Genomic DNA, 18,191 nt, shown 5'->3' on the forward strand with positions numbered 1-18,191 from the left:
GGTGGGGGGTGGGAGGCCGGGAGGGGGCCGGGACGCCGGGCTCGGGGGCGGGGGCGGGGGGCGCGGGCACCGGAGACCCCGGTGGCGGCGGCGGCGGCCGGGGGAAACCGCGGGGCCGGTCATGCGGCTGCGGAGCCCGCGGCCCGGAGCGTCCGCCCAGCCCTGAGAGAGGTAAGTGTGAGGGGAGGGTCCGGCAAGGCAGGGGTCTCCGCGCTAGACCACTCTCAGCGGGAGTTGGGGCTCAGGGAGGTTAGAGAGGGCTCCAAGAGTGGGATCCTGGGGATTCCAGTGTCGGATTTGGGAAGGTTTGGGTGGATGGAGGGACATTTGGGCCTGGTGGATCCCAGAGGACCGGGATCCAAGGGTCCGGGAGTAAGAAAACAAACTCTGTCGTGTTTGAGTTCAGAGATCGTCGCCACTGGGCAGGGTCTAGGCAGGGTCTTTGAAAAAGGTGGTAACGGATAAAGGCGGAGGGGCCCAGGCTGGTAGAGCAGCTGTTAGTCTGGGAAAGGGTCCCCAGAAAAGCGAAGAGTTACGGTCTGGGAGATTGAGTTTGGACTTGGGCTTTGAGGAATGGAACTTCAGCCATTCAATATCCAAATCGCGGAAACGCTGGGGTAAAAGACCAGAAGGAGATTCCAGGCCTGGTAAGTGATGGCGGTGGGGGTGTCCCAGAAGAGGAATGGCTGCAGATAAAGAGCTCTGAGTGGGTCAGGTAGAAAGAAGATGAACTAACTGGACGGGAGGAGGAGTGGGATTAGTATGAGAAGTGAGGGGAGCTGGAAAGGTCCAGCTTCCCCACTGTGGGTCCAGTCGGAGGAGCAGACCCGGAGGCTGAGGTCAGCTACCTGGACCGAGACAGTCCAGTGACTGGGTGACTGGGTGACTGGGTGGATGATGCTTGTTTGAGCCGAGGACTGGAAGCTGAGCAGGCAGCTGGCGGTCAAGCTCCAGAGCCGCTTGGAGGGGGATGGGAGGAAAATCTAGCCAGAGCTCTGACAGAATCTAGATCTTTGGGTCCTCCACGAGGCGAGGCTGAGGTTGGAAGCCAGGCGTTCTGGAGGCTCAGAGTGCCGGGATGTCGGGGGTGACTCTGATTCTAGGGTCTTATTGGGAAGTAGATTCCCAATGCTCACAGAATTATGAGGAGATGTGGAAACTGGGGTCTCAGGTCGTCTTAACTGCTCTGTTGGGAAAATGTTTGGGGGAGGTGTCTCAAACTTTATAATGAAAAAGATCAAGGATGGGAGCTGGAGAGATGGTGGCTCAGTGGTTAAGAACACTTGCTGCTCTTCCATAAGTCTGGAGTTTGGTCCCAGCACCCATACTAGATGATTCACAATTGTCTGTTACTCCGGTTCCGGAGTATCCATCACCTCTGGCCTCTTTTCCAGGGGTCTGTCAACTCTGGCCTCATTCTCCTGAACATACCCACATGCAGACTCACACACCTACAAATAATTTTTTAAAAGGGGAATGAGTGTCTTTGCTCATAGAGGACTCTGGTTGAGGTAAATTGCAGACCCCAAGATGAGTCCTGTGTGCACGTCATGGCATTTTGTGGCAAGGCGGGATTTCTTGTGTGGTGAGTGGGGGTGTAAGTGTAGATAAAGAATTTGGGGACTGTTGAGATGGCTCAGATGGTAAAGGTCCTAGTGTCTGGCTTGTCTAGCTGATGACCTCAGCTGGATCCCTCAGACTCACATAGTGAGAAGAAAGAACCAGTTCTCGAAAGTTGTCCTCTGACTTCTACATGATTGCCATGATCACACACACACACACACACACACACACACAATGAATACATTACATAAAAAAAGATTTGGAAGCCTTCAGGACACGCCCCCTATTAGCACTTCTGAGCTCCCAATAGGAATTTGGGAGGTCGAAGATGGTATTTCTTGCTTGAAGAGTGCAGGACTGAGACAATACTGACTGGAAAGTTCTACTATGAAAAATCAAGGCCCGGAGTCTGGCAGAATTGGGGGAATGAGATGGAGTGTACTGGAATTCCTGATTAGACAGTCAGTTCAGAGTGCTGGTTTCTTGTTTGCAGGATGAAGGGCATTGGTTTTTACTGGAGATCTCTGGGAATGTTATCTTGGAGGGCCCAGCTCAAGCTCTTGTTACTCTAGAGTCTCTAATCCAGATGATGCTTCAGAGTTCTGGGTCCTAATGTCCTGGACCAAAGTCCAGCATCCCAGGTTCAGAGACATGCCTGGATCTGGAAAAGTGGGGTTAGGTTTGGAACTGATATTTTACAAATGATTTGACCCCAGGCTAGGGAAATGACTCAAAGGGTAAAAGCAGTAGCCACAGAAGTGTGAGGACCTGAGTTCAGAGTCCTAGAACCCACGTAATGGTCATGGTAGCATGTGTCTGTAATGAAAGCATTCCTAGGATGAGATGGGAGATACAGACAGATGAGTCCCTGGTTCAAGTTTGTATGGCAGCTAACTTGGCATATGCAGGAACAAACAACTCAAACATGGTGCAAGGTGACAGACACCTGAGGTTGTCGTCTGACCACCACAGTGAACACACACACACACACACACACACACACATGCAGCGGGGGGGGGGTGTTAAAAATTACAACTGAGTGTTGGGGTAAGGATAGACATCCAAGAGTGTCAACTCAGGAGCAGGCCTGAAGTCAAGTGTGGGAGTCCAAAGTACGGGGTTAGGGAGCCCTGAGTGGTGACCTACTTTGAGGATTATTAAATGTGCTTCAGAAACAGGTTCTACAGAGAACATTCCAATATACAGGTCAGAGCATAGAGTTAAAGCTGGGCAGCATGGGATAGAATTTCTGAATAAACCAAGTTGTCCGTAATTCAGTGTCTAAACCTAGTACCCCAGTTCTTAAAATGTGCCAACAGGTCCTTTGTGGGGGGCCTGTCTAGTGTGCAGAGTTGAGGGTTAATCAGGGCACACAGTCAGGGTTGAGGTACCAGGTCCAAATTTGAAGCTGTTGAATGAGGCTTGTCTCTGAGTCACTGGCTTACTTCAAAGGTTAAGGACTCTGCTAAGGTCTGGCTTTTAAAATTGAGCTTGCAAGCCAACACAGGAAGTTGGATCTGGGGGACTCTGTCATGAGTTGCGAATTTGGAGTCTAGTCAGAATCCTGACTGATACTTTGGACCTCTGGTCTAGACATGGCTCAAGTCAAGACATGGCTCATCTCCCGGTCGAACTTAAAGACTGTGGCTGCAAGTCTTATCTCAAGTTGAGGATCTGCATTCCTAAGAACAGAGCGCAATGAAGGGTCAGGGAGGTCCAGTGTGGAGGTTTGGAGTCAACAGAGTTCAGGGCTGGGATGGTGGTTCACTGCACAGAAATCAAACCTAGAAGTTTGGTTTTGGGTTTCTGTGTGTCTGACCGGAGCTCATGTCCTAAAAGGCTGCGTGGGGCTGGGGACTCTGGGCACTCTCTGTTATATTTTCTGGTCCCGCAGGCCCCGCAGGGCGCCCCCCGCCGCTCAGGATGAGTCACTGCAGCAGCCGTGCCCTGACCCTGCTGAGCAGCGTGTTTGGTGCCTGCGGCCTGCTCCTCGTGGGCATCGCGGTCAGCACGGACTACTGGCTGTACATGGAAGAGGGGACCGTTTTGCCGCAGAACCAGACCACCGAGGTCAAGATGGCACTGCACGCTGGCCTCTGGAGAGTCTGCTTCTTTGCAGGTGCCCCCCTGACCTGCCCTCTCTCACCCCAAAGTCTTTATCTATAGTCACATATTGTAGACTCCAAGAATCCAAAAGTTGATTTTATTTCTCTCCGGAAGTTAATTTCAGCACAGAATCCTCGTGCCTACCCCTTTATCCCCTAGATAGTGAAGCTAAGATACTCAAAATCCATGTCTCAAACCTTCTCCTGGCTTTAACTCTGAGAAGTCAGCAGCCTAGGTCCAGGGAGGTGCTTCAGTGGACGGGGTTTTGATGACCTGAGTTTCATGCCCAGACTCACACACATGCTGGAAGGAGAGCGTCTGTTCCAGAATGTTGTTCTCTGACTTCCACACTTGCAGGCTGGCACACTCACACCTGTCTCCCCCAAAATGAGTAATATACTTTTTAAAGTGACAAAAATAAGCCAGAATTCTAGGTCTAGAGCTATAGATAGTACAATTGGTCGAATGGCCGTTTAGCACACAGTAAGGCCTGGGACTGACCCCTGGAACTTCAAGAACTATGTGTAAGAGTACTTGTCTGTAATCGCGGCCTGGGCGATCAGAGGCAAGAAGATCAAGGTCAGCCTCAGCTATGGAGAGAGTTCAAAGCCAGCCTGGAATACGTGAGTCCGTCTCAAAAACGAAAAGAAAGCCAGGTGGTGATGACACACGCCTTAAATCCCAGTACTTGGCTGGCAGAAGTAGGTGGATCTTTGTGAGTTTGAGGCCAGCCTGGTGTACAAAGTGAGTTCCAGGACAGCTAGGACTGTTACACAGAGAAACCCTGTCGGGAAAAACCAAAATAATAATAATAACGACGACGACAACAAAGAGACAAAACCTGTCAACAGTTTAGATTCAGAACCTACTCCTTGGACAGTTCCCATGTTTCATGGGTAACGGGGAAGATTCCCTGCCTTCTAGCTGAACATTAAGACTATTTCCTTTCAGTTCCCTGGACCTTAGGAACCCAGGAGTCCTTGTCCACAGAGCCCTCCTCATTTCAAATGTTAAAATCCAGCCCTGTCCTCTTCCACCTTCCAATATTCAGAGCAACTAAGATCTTCCAACACTCTGATGGCTCGCCATTCTATGAATTTCTTCATTTTTCAGTACTTGGGAAGGAACCCAAGGCCTCATGCGTCCTTGGCAAGTGCTACATCCCTAGCTTTCTCTTTGCTTCCTATTTTGAGACAGGGCTTTATTAAATTGCCCAGACTGGATTTAATCTCATTTATATAGCCCAGCTGGCCTTGAACTTACAGTTCTCCTGCCTCAGACTCCCCAGTAGATATGGTTGCACTCCTGAACCCCCAGGCTCAGCTGGCTCAACTCTTTCTCTCCAGCCCCAAGAGTGCAGATTATAAATGTTGGGTGAAATTTCCCGTCTCCATCCTGGGTCCTGTTCTGTTCCTGAGAGCTTCCCTTGAACCCCAGAGCCTCTCCTCCACCCATGCTTTCTTATCTTCCTCCCCACCAGGTCGGGAGAAGGGGCGTTGTGTGGCTTCCGAGTACTTTCTTGAACCAGAGATCAACTTGGTGACGGAAAACACGGAGAATATTTTGAGTGAGGGGGATCAGGGAAGGGGCACAGGCAGCAAGAGGGTTTTGGGAGAAAGGGCAGGATTAGGTAGGGAAGGGGTGGGTTCATACAGAGGCCAGAGGGTTGAAAGAAGAAAGAGTAGTGGGAGAGAAGAAGTCAAACAGAAATGTCTTGGCTGGGGTGGGGAGGTATCAGCAGGAGACGGGTGGGGTTGATCCGAGTGTGTGGTTTGGTTGAGAGTGGAGTCAGCAGAGGACATAGCTCACAGAAGGATGGAGTAGGTGAGAAGGGGGAAGCTAAAGGGAATAACAGTGAAGGGCATGGGGAAGTAGCTCACTGGAGACTTGGCCCTCACCCCTGCTTCTTCTTGTCCACCTCCCCCAGAGACTGTACGCACGGCTACTCCCTTCCCTATGGTTAGTCTCTTCCTTGTGTTCACCGCCTTTGTCATCAGCAACATCGGCCACATCCGACCTCAGAGGACCATTCTGGCCTTCGTGTCTGGCATCTTCTTCATTTTATCAGGTGAGTCCAAGGAACTGTGTGTGGGCTGGGGCAGGGGTGAGGAGGGTAAGAGACTTTCAGCTTCGGAGCTAGAAAGGGACCTTCTCTCACTGAGAGGTTTCTTTGCTGTGTGGCCTAGGAGGCATGTAGGATCTCTGTGTGAAGTAGAGACGGTGTAGTGTCCATGCACTGTGCTGTTTAGTGGGCTAAACTACAGCTACGTTCTTGATCAGGTGTCAGGCTCTGCTCTGATAGAAGCCCATGAGGTGAGGACTATTAATAGCCACATTTTATAGACATGGAAGGAGCCATTCAGAGGGGTGAAGTCATTTGCTTGGGGCCAAAAGAGAGTGAGGGGTAGAGCTGGGAATCAAACTCACGTCACTCGCCTCCAGAAGTTGTATTTTTAACCAGCACTGTTATTTTAGAAATTAACAGTTTACAGAGCTCTTTATTTTGGGTGCAACATTTTATTATTTTGATTTTTTTCCACAAACAAACAGACAAGAGTTTCGTAGTGAGCCACACGGGCCTATCAATTCCAGTCAGCCAATGACCTGTTCCTGGGTTTACATTTCCTTTTACCATTCCCTCTCTCTGGTTTTCTTCCTTCTCATCGTATCTCCTTCCATTTTCTTCCATTGTCTCTCCTCCTTTCTCTGTCTCTTCCCTTCCCTTCTCTTCCCTTTTTCTCCCTTTTCTGTTCTTGGAATCAGGGTCTCAAATAGCTCAGGATACCTTCCAGTTCATCATGTAGCTGAGGTTGACCTTGAACTTCTGAGCCACCTGCCTCCACCTTCGGAGTACTGGACATACAGGCACAGTTTATATGGTGCTGGAAATCAAACCCAGGCTCTCATGCGCCTAGGCAAGCCGTGTACCATCTGAGCTATATCCAGCCCTTTATCTAAGCTTCTAACTATCTATCATTTATCTCAGTTTTTGATTTTTTTTAAGCATTTCAAGGTGTATTTCTGGTGTCCTTCACCACCAGCACTTCACAGTGCATGCCATTAGCTAGAGTGCAGATTTCATCGTCTTCTGAGCTGTGAGGCTCTTTATCTTTAGCATGTGTGAGCTCCACCCTCTAAGAACTCTGTGGGGGAGCTGTTAGCCATCCCCTGATGAAGTAAGGGTTCTAAGATCCACACACCCAAGGCACCAGCACAGACCTCTTCCAGATGATGCCAGTGTCCAGAGATCCAAACACCGCTCTCTGGGGTGTCTTACCTTTCCAGCTTTGTCCAATCCAGTTCTATTCAGATCAGCTTACTGATGGGATGAAATATATTTCATCCCCTCAATCCTGTCCAACTAACCCCGATTCATTCTGACTTATTTCTCCAATTCAATCCAAATTAGTTCACCATTACATAATTTAACTCAAACCAGGTCCTTCCAATTGATTGCCATTTTAATGTGTGTGCATTGTGTGTAGTGTGATGTACATGTGAGGTAGAGGAATCCTTGCACCTGTGCGTGTACAGGCAGAGACCAGAGCGGGGTGCTGGGTGTCTTTTGACGGGTCACCCTCTGCCTATGGCCTTGGTAAAGGGTGTGCTCCTGCCTGAGAAGCTCAACTTTTCAGTGAGACTGGCTCCAGCGAGGTCAGAGGATCTGCTTGTCTCTGCCCCCACTCCCCAATGCTAGGGTTACAGACACGGTAGCCATGTCCCTTTTTGTACATGGGTGCTGGAGATTTGAACTTAGGTACACATGCCTGAACACTCTTCTACACTGAGCCATCTCTCTAGCCCGTTGAGCTGATACTTTCTATATACAAACTTATGAAATATTATATTAACCTATCGTGTGTTTCCTCTTCACTCTGCCTAAGCGTGGGTCCATCTTTATAGCTCACTGTGTTACGGAAGGATATCCCTGCTCCTCCCCCAGCTCTCTTGAGGCCAAATCTTCCCCAAGCCTTCACCCTAACCCGAGGAGACCTTTTCCAGGGAAAGCAGGGTGCAGCCTCCGTGCAGACTCAAATCTCAGCATTCGAGCCAGACACCGAGCTAAAATAAGACATGTTGGATATCACGATCCCAGAGTGTCAGAGCAGAAAGGGCTCATCATTTCTGAGATGGAAAAATAGTAGCCTAGAGAGAGAAAGTGGGGCAAGAATGGATCCCATGGGGACTTTTATTCAGTCTTCCCAGTATGTTGGATATAAAGTCCCACTGTTTGCAGATCACAGGAATGGAACTGGTTGATTCAGCCAGTCAATGGCAGAGCTGGGCTTTGAACCAAGAGTATTCTGTGTCTAAAAGCCACCCTTCCAGCACTGAACCAGTAGCTGTCTGCTGGGCCAAGGTCAAACTGCAGATTAATGATGCCTTTGGGGCTGGAAGTCTGATGCGTGGGTGCGTGCGTGTGTGTGCGTGTGTGTGTGTGTGTGGTGTGTGTATGTGTGTGTGTCTGTATGTGTGTGTGTGTAGTGTGTGTGTAGTGTGTGTGTGGTGTGTGTGTCTGGTGAGTGTGTGTGTCTGTATGTGTGTCTGTGTGTGTCTGTGCGTGTGGTGTGTGGTGTGTGTGTGTGGTGTGTGTGTGTGTGTGTGTAGTGTGTGTGTAGTGTGTGTGTAGTGTGTGTGTGGTGTGTGTGTCTGTGTGTGTGGTGTGTGTGTCTGTGTGTGTGTCTGTATGTGTCTGTGTGTGTGTCTGTATGTGTCTGTGTGTGTAGTGTGTGTGTGGTGTGTGTGTCTATGTGTGTGGTGTGTGTGTGGTGTGTGTGTCTGTGTGTGTCTGTGTGTGTCTGTGTGTGTGGTGTGTGTGTGGTGTGTGTGTGGTGTGTGTGTGGTGTGTGTGTGTGTGGTGTGTGTGTGTGGTGAGTGTGTGTGTCTGTATGTGTGTCTGTGTGTGTGTGGTGTGTGTGTGTGGTGTGTGTGTGGTGTTTGTGTGTGTGGTGTGTGTGTGTGTCTGTGTGTGTGTGGTGTGTGTGTGTGGTGAGTGTGTGTGTCTGTATGTGTGTCTGTGTGTGTGTGGTGTGTGTGTGTGGTGTGTGTGTCTGTGTGTGTCTGTGTGTGTGGTGTGTGTGTGGTGTGTGTGTCTGTGTGTGTGTGGTGTGTGTGTGTCTGTGTGTGTGGTGTGTGTATGTGTCTGTGTTGGTGTGTGTGTGTCTGTGTGTGTGGTGTGTGTCTGTGTGTGTGGTGTGTGTGTAGTGTTTGTGTGTCTGTGTGTGTGTGGTGTGTGTGTCTGTGTGTGTGGTGTGTGTGTGTGGTGTGTGTGTGGTGTTTGTGTGTGTGGTGTGTGTGTGTGTGGTGTGTGTGGTGTGTGTGTGTGGTGTGTGTGGTGTGTGTGTGTGTGGTGAGTGTGTGTGTCTGTGTGTGTGGTGTGTGTGTGTGGTGTGTGTGTGTGGTGTGTGTGTGGTGTTTGTGTGTGTGGTGTGTGTGTGTGGTGTGTGTGTGTGGTGTGTGTGTGTGGTGAGTGTGTGTGTCTGTATGTGTGTCTGTGTGTGTGTGGTGTGTGTGTGTGGTGTATGTCTGTGTGTGTCTGTGTGTGTCTGTGTGTGTGGTGTGTGTGGTGTGTGTGTGTCTGTGTGTGTGTGGTGTGTGTGTGTGTGGTGTGTGTGTGTGTGTGGTGAGTGTGTGTGTCTGTATGTGTGTCTGTGTGTGTGTGGTGTGTGTGTGTGGTGTGTGTGTCTGTGTGTGTCTGTGTGTGTCTGTGTGTGTGGTGTGTGTGTGGTGTGTGTGTGTCTGTGTGTGTGTGGTGTGTGTGTGTCTGTGTGTGTGTGGTGTGTGTGTGTCTGTGTGTGTGTGTCTGTGTTGGTGTGTGTGTCTGTGTGTGGTGTGTGTGTGTCTGTGTGTGTGTGTCTGTGTTGGTGTGTGTGTGTCTGTGTGTGGTGTGTGTGTCTGTGTGTGTGGTGTGTGTGTGGTTTGTGTGTGTCTGTGTGTGTGGTGTGTGTGTGGTGTGTGTGTGGTGTGTGTGTGTCTGTGTGTATCTGTGTGTGTATGTGTGTGTCTGTGTGTGTCTGTGTGTGTGTGTGTCTGTGTGTGTGTGTCTATGTGTGTGTGTGTGGTGTTCTACTTTGATTTCTCTCACTGTGATTAAACACCCAGGTGAAATATCCAGGGCATACATAGGGAGGGGCTTAGATAAGCTTTCCATATATAGATCTGATTAGCCTAAAATTCATGGCCATCTACGTACCTCATGTTCCCTAGTGCTGGGGTGATAGGTGTATACCACCACATCTTGACTGAATCTTTTTCTTGAATTCATTTAATAGATTTTGATCTGTTTACCCTATTCCAGGGTATTTGCTCACGTGTTTTCAAGCCTTTTGGGTTGCGGTAGCTGAGCCACATGTTGTAAACCTAGAGAGATGTTCGTTCAGACCCCTTACTGCCTGAATGAGCTCACTCCGAGAGACGAGAGAAGAGTTTCCAGGATGAAAATATTGTTGTAGATCATGATTTCACAGATTTCATTTGTGGGTTGTCTGGCTCCATTGATGTGAGCCTGTGGTGGGGCAGAATGTCATAGAAGTAAAAGTGTGTGGTTTGGGGTAGGGGGATGGCTCATTAGTAAAGTGCCTACCTTAATTTGGATCCATAGCACCATGTTAAAAACAAAAACAGCAAAAACAAAAAAGCATTATGGCAATGCATGCCTCAAATCCTATCACTGGGGAGGTGGCCCCTCGAGCTTATTGACTTAGTTGAATAATGAGCTTCAGGTTCAGTGAGAGACTCTGCCTCAAGGGATAGGTGTAGAGTGTTGGGGAATTATGCCAGAGCTCCCAACCCCACTTTGTTCTCGCTTGGTCCTTTTAAATTTTTATTTTATTTGATTTTTCTGTATAAATGTGTGTCTGTGTGTGGGTATGGGAACTAATGTACTCGTGGAGATGGAGTTACAGGTGCTTGTGAGCTGCCTGATATGGGTGCTGGGACTGAACCTGCATCCTCTGCAAGAGCAGTACACAGTGCTAACTGAGCCATCTCTCCATCCCCTCTGTGTACCTCAGACCACACACACATCCTCGCCTCCATCATAAACGAGTGTCGAGTTGAACAAAGTTGCTAGAGAGCAGAGACAGTGCGTAAGGACAAAATCTATATCCAAGTCATCTTTTAGCTCAGTCTCACTTCCTAAAGAAACTTCTAAAATTACAGCCCCAGCTGGGGAACAAGCCTGTTGGGGTACATTTCGTATTCAAATCATACAGTGTCATGGAATATTTTTTTCTCCCTCTCTCTCTCTGTTTTTCTTTTCTATCATGAAGTTAAAAATGTAAAGTCCATCCTTAGCTTGCAAACCAAACAAAACCAGGCACAAACCAGCTGGGTGGTGTACGCCTTTAATCCCCAAGCACTCCAGTGGCAGAGGAAGGCAGATCTCTGTGAGTTGGAGGTCAGCCTGGTCTACAGAGTTAGTTCTAGGACAGCCAAGGCTGCACAAAGAAATCCTGCCAAAAAAACAAACAAAGAAACAAGCAAATGCCATGCAGAAGAAGAATTGCAATTGTCCGAACCCTGATCTCAGTGGGGGACATCATGTTTTTGGACTGTAACAATAAGTGTTCAACTGTATGTAGTAGAACAGACGAATAAGCTGAGGCTGTAGTAGTAGCTCATTGGTAGAGTGTTTGTCTAGCATGCACAAATCCCTGGGCTCCGTCCTCAGCATCACATGAACAAAGTATGGTGGTCCATGCCTACAATACCAGCCCGTGGAAGGTGGAGGCAGGAGGATCACGAGTTTAAGGACATTTATATCTACAAAATGAATTAAAGGCAAGCTTGGACTACATGAATCCTGTCTCAAAAAAAAAAAAGAAAGAAAGAAAGAAAGAAAGAAAGAAAGAAATAGAACAAAGCAGAAAAGATTGATAAATAAATAAATGTGCAGGTATTGGTAGTGTCCCTGCTGGCTTGGTGGCGTGTTTGGGTCTGGGCAGTTCTGTTTTATGTGAATTTCATTATTTCATTTCCTTGACTATTAATAGCTCCATTAAAAATTTATTATTGCCATTATCATCATTATTACTGTGTGTGTGCATGCACACACGTGCACATGTATGTGAATGATGTCTCTGTGGTTGTGGGTGCAAAGGTGAACATGTGGTGGTCAGAGGGAAGCCTTGGGAAGTCAGTTCTTGCCTTCCACTTTGGTGTGGGTTTTAATAATCGAAATCCTGCTTGCTCAACAGGCGCCTTTATCCTCTGAGCTACCTCGCCAGTCCCAATATCTTTGTTTACCCCTGTGAAAGCAGAAGCAGTAGGAGGTGAAGTTGTTCAGAATGAGACCAGGGTTCCAGACCAGGCATTTTCACCACAGCCCTGCACCACCCACTAAAATCACAGCTTCTAAAACTCTACCAGGCATGTGCCTGTAAGCTCAGCTCTCAGGAGGCCGAGGCAGGAAGACTGAGAGTTTGAGAACAATCTGGGCTACATGGCAAGACCATTTTAAAGGAACAATAATAACACTGGGCATGGCAGTATGCGACTTTAATCTCAGCACTCAGGAGGCAAAGACAGGCAGAGCTCTACAAGTCTGAGGCCGGGGACTCATCTATGTAGAGAGCTCCAGTCAGCCAGGGCTATATAGTGAGATCTTTTCTTATGCCAACCATACACACTGGGTGTGGTGGTACACACATGATATCCCAGTACTCAGGAGGTGGTGGAGGCAGAAAGATCAGATATTCACAGTCATCCTAGACTATATAGTGAGTTCAGGACCAGCCTAGGTGACATGAGACCTTTTCTCAAAACCAAACCAAACAGAAACTCCATGTGTAACATCAATTCCTTAGACCTTAGACTAGAATCATCTGGTCTAACTCCCTGTTCCCAATGAAGACTTCAAGGCTCAGAGACAGGAGTCACTTCCGAGTTTATCACTGATACATCAGCACTCAAAACTGGAGAAAGTGGTGCTGGAGATTGGAGCAGGAGAAAGGAAGAGATGCAGCTGGCTGTCAAACATCCCTCAAGGACCTGTTGGGAAAGAGCTGGGGGGCAAGAGACTTGACTGGTTAATTTTTTTCTTTTTTTATTGTTGAGACAAAAGACCTAAGAAAACCAACTCAAGGATGTAAGGGGTTATTAAAACTCAGGGTTCTAGGGTGCAGTCCACCCTGCTGGGAGGAGCAGGAGGCAACCAGTCACATTCATCAGCAGTCAGAAGCAGAGAGCCATACATGCTGACCTCAAATGACCACCCCTGTTTAGGGTGAGTCTTCCCACCCCAGTTAGCTCCATCTAGAAACTCCCTTACGTGTATGCCCGAAAGTTTGACGCTTAGATAATTGTAGACTTGGTCAAGTTGACATTCAATTTTATCCATCACAAGGCTGAGAATGGTCCAGACACACAGCAGACGAGGTCTCTGCTGGGTGTCACACGGCTGTGAGAGAGAGGGCTATTGACAGGAGAATCGATAGACCCTATGACTGACTGACTGGAGAGGGGAGCTGGGAGAAAAGCCAAGGTGGCATAGATTTCCTTTTCTTTCTTTTGTATTTTTTTTTTTTTTTTTTTTTTGGGCAGGACTTCTCTGTCTAGCCCTGGCTGTTATGGAACTTGCTATGTAGACCAGGCTGAACTCGAACCGAGAAATCTATCTGCCCACCTGTGCCTCCTCCTTAGTGCTCAGATTAAAGACACACACCACTGGGAGCTGGAGAGATGGCTCAGAGGTTAAGAGCATTGCCTGCTCTTCCAAAGGTCCTGAGTTCAATTCCCAGCAACCACATGGTGGCTCACAACCATCTGGAATGAGATCTGGTGCCCTCTTCTGGCCTGCAGTCATACACACAGACAGAATATTGTATACAAAATAAATAAATATTTTTTAAAAAAAAAGACACGCACCACCGCCCAACTTGCATAGATTCTTGTAGGTCATGACAGACATCCATACACCCCGTACTCATTCCAGCTCTCAAGCTTAGTCTGTACATTTAATCCAAGCAAACCAAACAAACACGCACCCTAGAAAGGCCTTGAGCGCATGGTGTAGCTGAGAATGACCTTGACATTCTGATCTTCCTGCCTTTTCCCCGTCCTGAATCCCCCAGCTCGGGGACCACAGCCCACGGCATCACAGCTGCCGCATGCACTGCTGAGGACTGAATCTAGGCTCGTGCACACTAGGCAAGCACTCCACCAACCAAGCAACATCCCCAGCCCCGTATCTGCCTTAACATTCATCCATCAGCTATCCAGGGGAGCGGGTCTCACGTGGCTAAATCTAGGTGAATGCCCTGACAGTCTCAGGACAATCCCATCTCCATGCTATTCCTAGCTAGTCACAGTTTCCCGGATCTCTCCTGCACATTTTTAATGTGTCAAAAGGCATTCGGGTTGTTCACTCAGCCAACAAGGTCTTTTAGGGTCTAGCTGGTGTCCAGGTCCGAGACCTCATCTCCGACCCACTAATGCTCCACATCTCGCCTCTTTAGGCTGTCCCAGCCTCATTCAATTGCTGGAGCGCGCAGAACCCAGCCTCCCTGCAGGACCTCTGCACTTCATTATTCCACCCTGCAGGGGTCTCTTTTCCTGACCCTCAGGGCCTCTTCCAAAAATTGCCTCTTCTGGCTGGGTTTGCTGGTCTATGCCTGCAATCTCAGCAATTAGGAAGTAGAAGAATTGTTTTGAGTTTGAGACCAGCCTGGGTTATGCAATCAGTTTAAGGGCAGCCTGGAATACATGGCAAAACCCTGACACACACACACAAAAGTCTCTGAGGTGGCTCAGTGGGTAAAAGTGCCTGTCACAAGACTGAAAGCCTGCGTTCTAGTCTCAGGATCCACATGGTAAAACGAAAGAACCAATAAATCTAGATGCTGTCCTCTGACCTCTGCACGAACACAGTACATGAATAAGTTAAACAAACAGACAGTGAAGAAGTCAGGCGGGCAGGCAACAAAGGGATTCCCCTACAATGGAAACAATTTCTAATGTCGTAATACATCATATCTCCCCCCAACGTGTGTGTGTGTGTGTTACACTCACATGTTACACACACATGTAGAGGCCAGAGCAGAATGTGGAGTGACTTTCATTGTTACTTCCTGTGTTTTTATCTTTTTTCTTAAAAAAAAAAGTTTTATTTTTTTATTTTCTTTTTTGACAGCATTTTTCTATGTAACCTTAGCTATCCTGGAACTCACTCTGTAGACCAGGCTGGTCACAAACTCAAAAATATGCCTACTTCTGTCTTCTGAGTGATGGGATTAAAGTCCTGCACCACCACGCTCAGCTCTGTGCTATTATCTTGAGACAGGCTCTATGACTGACAGAGATTTGTCTTTTGAGTGTCACTGGATGGCCAGTGTGCTTGCAGGAAGAATGTGTCTATCCCACACCCTGGTGCTGAGGTTACAGGCATAGCAGCAAGGGTTGACCTTTGGTATAGATTCAGGGGATTTGAACTTAGGTCTTCATGTTTGCAGGGCAGGTCCTCTTATCCACTGAGCCATGTCTCCAACCTTCCCGTTTTCTAGCCCAGGCTGACCTGGAATTTACTATGTAACCAAAGATAATATTGAATTCCTGACTCTTGTGCCTCAATATCCTAAGTGCTGGATTACAACCATGGGCCATCATGTCTGCTTTATATAACAGTAGGAGTCAAACCCAGGACTTTGTCCCTTTAGTTCAGCAGTCTACCAACTGAGCCACGCCCCCACTGCCAACTGAGCCACGCCCCCACTGCCATACAGATTTTTCATATCCCTTATTTTTAGTCTCAGTCTCATTATTTCTTTTTCTTTTTTCCTTTTTTTTTTTTGAGATAAGGTTTTTTTTTTTTTTTTTTTTTTTTTTTTTTTTTTTTTTTTTTTTTTTTTTTTGTGGTTTTGGAGCCTGTCCTGGAACTAGCTCTTGTAGACCAGGCTGGCCTCGAACTCACAGAGATCCAGTTCCGCCTGCCTCTGCCTCCCGAGTGCTGGGACTAAAGGCGTGCACCACCAACACCCAGCAAGATAAGGTTTCCAGTGTAGCCCTGGAACTAGCTTTGTAGACCAGACTGACCTTGAACTCACAGAGATCCACCCACCTCTGCCCTTGGGATTAAAGCTGTGCACCATCACTACCATGCTTATTTTATTATCTTTATACCTGCTTTCAAAATATAAACTCTAGGGGCTGGAGAGATGGCTCAGAGGTTAAGAGCATTGCCTGCTCTTCCAAAGGTCCTGAGTTCAATTCCCAGCAACCACATGGTGGCTCACAACCATCTGTAATGGGGTCTGGTGCCCTCTTCTGGCCTGCAGGCATATGCACAGACAGAATATTGCATACATAATAAATAAATAAATATTTAAAAAAATATAAACTCTAAAACACATTCACCTTTCCTTTAATCCTCCCCCTTTCCTCTTCTGTGTGTGTGCCTGTGGCTGAGGTGAATGTTCATGTGTGTTCATGCATGTTGAGTCCCTGAGCTGAGGTTGGAAGTAATTCTCTATCATTTTCATTGAAGCAGGTCTCTTAGTCAAATTCAGAGGTCACTGATGTGGCTCATGTCTCTAGAGAGCTTATTCTGGGATCTGTTCCACTTTCAAGGCTGGAATCACAGGCAAACCCCCATATCCACCAGGCATTTTCTTGAGTTCTGGGCTTCTAAACTCCAGTCCCCCCATTTGCATGGTAAGCAGTTTAACTGCAGAACCACCCCCCCTAGCCCAACAGGGAACTTTTGAAATGTACCCTCATTTGTGTGTCTGAAGAATCATATGAATTTCCAGTAGGGAGGAGGTATTTGGAGAGTGGATGAGAGTGACGGATCTGGCATTCCCAGAAAAGAGAATATGCCTTGACCTGGCACAGTGTGACGTGGGGAGCAACAGGGATGGCTTCCATAGGCAGCCCATTAAAGTGGATTGCACAGAGGGAGAGATAGGCAAAGCAAGACAGGTGCCTTGAAATGAGCTACAATGTATAGCACAGACTGGAGGCCATCAGACCAGAGCTGCTACGACCGCAGTTGTCCTGGGTCCTGAAGAATCTCTGCTCTAATGTCGGGGTGATTGTGTTCGCTTGGGATGTGATGTCTACCGTTAGCTGAGATTTGTGCACAGATGAACTTGAGGGGACACAGAGAACATGAGAGATAGATGCACTGCAGGTGTAGAAATGGAGAGAGAGAGAGAGAGAGAGAGAGAGAGAGAGAGAGAGAGAGAGAGAAAGCCATTTTCAGAGATGCTGCCAAATGGCCAGGAAGGGAAAAGTCTTACTGTGCAGGCTTTTCAGCTACTGGGGCAGCTCAGCCAAGCTCGGCCTGGGCTACAGAGTAAGTTTAAAGGAGGTTTTATCAATTTAGCAAGACTGCCTCAAAACAAACCAAAAAGTAAGAGGATTGAGAGGGTAGGGGAGGGGGGAGAGACCATGTTGCTCTCCCAGAGGACCAGAGTTTGATTCCAAACACCCATGTCTGATGGCTCACAGTAGCCTGTAACTCCATCTCCAGGGAGTCTGATGACCTCTTCTGGCTTGCAACCTCATGCACATGTGTGCACATACATTCACACAGACACATACACAGAAATAATAAAGGACATATTTTAAAATAATTTTTAAAATTTATGTGCATTGTTATCTTGCCTACATGTAGGTCTGTGTGAGGGTGCTGGATCTTCTGGAACCAGAATTATAGACAGTTGTGAGCTGCCATTTGGCTGCTGGGAGTTGAACCCAGGTCCTTTGAAGAGAAGGCAGTGCTCTTAACCTCAGAGTTATCTCGCTAACCCCTGTACATACAAATATAACATATATATAGTTAAGGCTAGGGATATAGCTCAGCTGTAGAGTGCTTCTTGTCTAGAACACCCCAGTGAAGGATTAGAGGCATGATTTAGTAGTAGAGCACATCCTAGGATCCCCTAATGAGAGATGGGGATGGGGTTTAGTGATATTCCACCTACCTAGAACTCACCATTGAGGAGCTGGAGGCATAGCTAAATGGTAGAGCACCTGCCTAGTGGTAGGACACTTGTCTAGCATTCTGGAGCCCCATAGATTCAATCTCCGTCACTCCTGGGTACTGGGGAGGCTAGTTTAGTTCATGAAATTCTCCAGAACTTTCATTCTCCTTGCCTTAGTTAGGATTACTTTTGCTGCGACAAAACACAGTGATCCAAAAGCAAGTTGAGGAGGAAACAGTTTGTTTGATTTACACTTCCACATTGCCGTTCATCACTGAAAGAGGTCAGGAGAAGAACTCCAACAGGGCAGGATCCTGGAGGCAAGAGCAACGCAGGGGCCATGCAGGGGTACAGCTTACTGGCTTGCTTCATGTGCCTTGCTCAGCCTGCTTTTTTATAGAACCCAGGACCAACAGCCCAAAGATGGCCCCACCTACCATGGGCTGGGACTGGGCCCTCCCTCATTGATCACTAATTGAGAAAATAAATGCCTTATAGCTGGTCCTCATGGAGGCATTTCTGCAACTGATGCTCCTTGGTCTCTGATGACTCTAGCTTGTGTCAAGTTGACACACAAACCCAGCCAGGACATGACTGTCT

At 47.9% G+C, this 18,191-nt stretch overlaps 1 protein-coding gene across 1 annotated transcript in view; it reads left to right on the plus strand.

The window, feature by feature from the left end:
* The first annotated feature begins 8 nt into the window (after nt 1-8).
* Nucleotides 9-18,191, plus strand: part of Cacng7 (calcium voltage-gated channel auxiliary subunit gamma 7) — a 33,078-nt gene continuing 14,895 nt past the window's right edge. The window contains exons 1-4 of the mRNA XM_041654661.1: nt 9-171; nt 3,458-3,682; nt 5,150-5,236; nt 5,597-5,737. Of these exons, the coding sequence (XP_041510595.1) occupies nt 3,487-3,682; nt 5,150-5,236; nt 5,597-5,737 (424 nt within the window). The 5' untranslated portion in view covers nt 9-171; nt 3,458-3,486. The remainder of the gene's footprint in view (nt 172-3,457; nt 3,683-5,149; nt 5,237-5,596; nt 5,738-18,191) is intronic.

The sequence above is a fragment of the Microtus oregoni genome, unplaced genomic scaffold, assembly GCF_018167655.1.
Source record: "Microtus oregoni isolate MIOR12 unplaced genomic scaffold, Mior012 000006F_ref0000085, whole genome shotgun sequence".
Lineage (NCBI taxonomy): Eukaryota > Metazoa > Chordata > Mammalia > Rodentia > Cricetidae > Microtus > Microtus oregoni.